At 39.0% G+C, this 4,664-nt stretch overlaps 1 protein-coding gene across 1 annotated transcript in view; it reads right to left on the bottom strand.

Moving 5' to 3' along the window:
* Window positions 1-4,664, bottom strand: part of ZFAND3 (zinc finger AN1-type containing 3) — a 376,393-nt gene that overhangs the window by 257,478 nt on the left and 114,251 nt on the right. The window contains exon 2 of the mRNA XM_003789161.2: window positions 946-986. Within this exon, the coding sequence (XP_003789209.1) occupies window positions 946-973 (28 nt within the window). The 5' untranslated portion in view covers window positions 974-986. The remainder of the gene's footprint in view (window positions 1-945; window positions 987-4,664) is intronic.

Raw genomic sequence — 4,664 nt, 5'->3', positions numbered from 1 at the left:
AGGTGCCGAGCCTTTTTTTCCTTTTTTGAGAGTCTCACTCCTTCACCTTAGCTAAAAGGCAGTGGCCTCATCACAGCTCACAGCAACCTCAAGCTCCTGGTCTCAAGTGACCCTCCTGCTTTAGCTCCCAAGTATCTCGGATTACATGCCCATGCCCATGCCAAAACACCCAGTAATTTTTCTAGTTTTTGTAGAGACACAGTCTCACTCTTGGTCAGGCTGGGCTAGAACTCTTGCCCTCAAGTGATCCTCCTGCTTCAGTCTCCCAGGGTGCTAGGATTACAGGCACGAGCCATCAAGCAGCTGGCCATAAAATTCTTTAAAAAAAAAAAAAAAAAAAAAAACTCCTAAAAATTTCAACTTTATGAAGCAGTCATAATGCAAGAAGTTGACCAATCAGCATTTTGGAGCTAGAAAAGGCCCTTGGGAAACATCAAACCCAAATCCTTCATTTTACAAACGATGACTCTAAGGTTCAAAGAGATTAAGTGACTTACCCAAGGTGACTTCAATTAGGGATCTGATTAGGAGGAGGATAACTCAGCATGATTCTCTGACTCCAACATTTGAATATCCTTTCTGTTATATTCTCATTGATAAAGCAACATTCACCATTAATCGTTCAAGTAAAGATGAGCAGTGACTATAAACTGCCTAACTGAAAATACATTTTTACAATTCCACTGTACAGTAACAACAGTAAATCAAGGAAATTTGGTGCAAGTAAACATGAAATAGGATTTCACTCATGGAAGATCGTCTGTACAGTCTCACACAAATATATATAATAGCACTATGGCAAAGAAAAAATGTTTTTTACACACAAGCCAAGAAAACAAAACACCGTGGATAAGTCCAAGGGAGGATCGATGATTTTAGATAGTATTCAAAACAACCAAAAGAAGAAAAATGAAAATAAATTTAAAAATCTTTTTCTGCACTTACCAGCAAAGCATTTGGAACAGAGATTCATAGTCTTACTGGACCTGGGGACAAAAAGAAAAAAAAGAAAAGAGCTAAAAATTCTGTTATCACTCTAATCAAAACATAAGATGTCTGAAATGTACACGAAGAATTTCCTGGCCAGGCAGCTGAACTAATAAACTAATAACATGTCCCTGGCTAGCTACCCACCACACACAAAACAAAAACAAAAACACTTTTTTCTTAACCTGTGAGTTAGCCAATGCTTTATTTATTTCTTAACCTGTGAGTTAGCCAATGCTTCCTTTATTGTAGTTAGCAGCTTTTGCAGCAACAAGTCCAGAAATAATCATAACAAGTCCATAAAGTAGTACATGACTCAATTTATCCCATATGATTACCACATTCCCTCTGTGCCCACGGGAACATACACCACAAAGCTATCACTATAACAACGAAAATTTTGTTTGTAAAGGGGTTAAACTGTGATTTAAATGTGACCAAGCCTTCTCTACTTTGTCACAAAAAGTGGGTTTTTCAGGTGACTATTTTCATGAGTGTCAAAATAAGAATTTATGGTGCATTACTGTCAATTCACTTTGAATTCAAACATATATACTGCTGCAAAAAAAAGGAGGGATTAGACTTTCTCCTTATTCATTCACACTCATTTATCTCTGTAACATCACTTGAACTTTTTTCATTTTTTTTTTAGATTTATGGGTTTTATGGTTCAGATTTTGGTTTTTCTACGTGGCAGCAAACCTAAAAGGCAAAAATGATGCTGTCTTTTGTCCCTACTACTCCAATTAAACTATTCTTCTTTTTTTTTTTTTTTTTGCAGTTTTTGGCCAGGGCCAGGTTTGAATCCACCACCTCTGGTATATGGAGCCAGCACGCTCCTCCTTGAGCCACAGGCACCGACCAATTAAAACTGTTCTGAGATCTCCAATGACCCCCAGGTTTCTAAAACTAAGAATAATAGCTATCCAAATACATATGTACATAAAATCCCTGGAATCTGTACTATCTAGAAGTATCTTATTTGGAAAAAAGGTCTTTGTGGATGAATTAAGGATTTTGAGATGAGATTATCCTGGATTATCTAGATAAACCCTAAATGACAACACAAATGTTCCTGTTATCACCTTCATCGGAAATTAAGTATAGTTTTAAGGAGATGTGAACAAGGGTGCACCATGGGTCCCAAGCTAACAAGAGGTGAACATTTTGCTGTTTGTGTTTTTGAGACATAGTCTCACACTGTCACCCTGGGTAAAATGCTGTGGCACCATGGTAGCTCACAGCAACCTCAAACTCTTGGGCCTATGCAATCCTCTTGCCTCAGCCTCCCAAGTGTCTAGGACTACAGGAGCCTACCACAACTGACCCAGCTAGTTTTTCTACTATTAGTAGAGAGGCTGGTCTCGAACTCCTGAGCTCAAGGGATCCACCCACCTCAGCCTCTCAGAGTGGTGGGATTACAGGCACGAGCCATTGGGCCCAGCCAACATCACTTAAGCTTTTATCTGGTCTTTGGTCTCATTCTAGTGCTATTTCAAATCCTGGTCAGACTGTAACATTGCTGTTTAAAATGCTTTCTTCAGATGCTCCTAATCAAATTATTTTTTGTGTCCTTTCACCCATTAATAATAGCTATAATTCACTGAATACTACTTTAGATGGCCACTTAACACATATTATCTTATTAATTTTCCCAACATCCCTAAGGTGAACACAACCATTGCTTTGCCCCTAAAATGCACTTTAAAAAAAATCATATGAACATATCTGTAACCAGGGAACACCTTGCTATTGGCTACAAATGATGACTAATTTAATGAGGAAATGTTTCCCCCCTCCTAAACTGAGAGGGTCTTAGAAATCAAAGACATAGAGTCTCATCCCCATTAGAGAGGTAAGTAGCTGGCCCCTAGGAACTGTAAAGGAATATCTGACCCAGGTGTGAGCTAACTCCAAAGGCCAACCCACAAGTGTCTGTTCACAACATAGTACCTGGCACCATACAGTAGCCCAGGGACTACATGGCAGGTAATCAGGTAATCAATCATCTCATTGCTGCTTCCTTTACTGATCCTCTTCCCAGTGAACGCATTCTTATGGCTCCTTCTTCCAAAAACCCCCTAGCATACTCTACACTGGCAAGCTGACCTATTTGCCTCTCATTCCTCAGCAATACCCCTCCTGATAACTGAGCCTTAGACCAAAATAGCATCTACAAAGAAAACAAGCCAACTTTCTTTACTAAAATTTTACAATTAAAGAAAGCCTCCCTAAGGAAGTATACTCTCACAACTATGACTGTTTTCCCCTGTGCCGGAAGCTAAGACCTAACAGTAATTGTCACAGAGTAACAAGAGTGAGTGGAGAGGGTCGTTATTTCTACTTCTCAAAAGAGATGCTATGTCAACAAGTGGATATTTCTTTAGAATTCTGCTTAATACAAACATATCAAAGTCAATGAGGAAAATTATATAGCAATAAATGAATAAAAATGAATAAAGAGATGTGTTGTTAATGGTGGCATCTAACATTTACTGCATGCCTATAACATAGTAGGCATAATACCAGATGCCTTCAACCCCATTTATCAGTGAGGAAACAGAGGCCCAAAAAAGGTATATACACGTACATAACTTGCAAAAGATTTTAGAACTAGTAAAGTGAATTAATATGGTCTAACTCCAAAGCCTGTGTTCTTGCACCATGCTAAACTAAGGCCTCTGTTCTGATACAGAAGGGTACTGAAGGGATACACATCAGTCCCAAGCCAGCACTCTGGTAGTTTGTGAGAATCGTCCCATAACTAAAAATTTAGTTAACTCCCTCCCCAGCCCTCAACACCAATCCAAGATTCCTAGTCATTTCACTTCCAACTTAAGGAATAGGAATGAAGGGATTCCTTTGTTGCAAGATCTCTCTCCAGAGAAGCAGATGCCTTCCTAATGCAGTCACTATCTCATATCCACATGGTGTCACACATAACTAGGTATAACTCACTACTACCTCTGCTATATTGTGCAGCACAAATCATAGAGAACCTGCAGAGATAGCTGAGAGTAGCTCGGCAACCAGTGTGCAAGTTTTAACATCTTTGTTTCACAAAGCTGATAAGAAAAAAATGGTAACATAGCATTTTTTTCAGAGTCCCCTTGATCTCTCTTCAGAGAGTATATATATTTTAAATGCCTACCATACCTATATATTACCTAAATGAAATCCATTCTATATTCTGAGCAGGAATTTAGCAACAAGGTTATTAATCAGGTTATGAAAGTAATAATGTAGTTACTGATATTACTCAAAACATGTTTTAAATCTGAAGTAAACCAGATTTTAGCTACTGAAATCATTGTCACTGCTAAATAATGCCAACTTGGATCACAGGTCTGAGTGTGAACACTCAACCCAAGGGAACTGATAAAGGTTTCTGAGAACTGAGATCCTTTCTCACATTGAACATGTGAATTGAAGCTAACCACAGGCATACAATTACTGAGTATATACAGAAAAGCAGTGGGATCAACCTGTACAGAGTCTTGGGACAGATGACAGATTTGTTTATGTAGCAGCAAACATGAAAGGTAGAAAATGATGTTCTCGGCTCGGCGCCTGTGGCTCAAGTGGCTAAGGCACCAGCCACATACACCCAAGGTGGCGAGTTCAAATCCAGCCCGGGTCCACCAAACAATGCTGGCTGCAACCAAAAAATAGCCGAG

Source organism: Otolemur garnettii, unplaced genomic scaffold, assembly GCF_000181295.1.
Source record: "Otolemur garnettii isolate 467f Iridium unplaced genomic scaffold, OtoGar3 scaffold00031, whole genome shotgun sequence".
Lineage (NCBI taxonomy): Eukaryota > Metazoa > Chordata > Mammalia > Primates > Galagidae > Otolemur > Otolemur garnettii.
The sequence above is the reverse complement of the archived record's forward strand: the minus strand, read 5'-3'. Positions and strand labels throughout refer to the sequence as shown.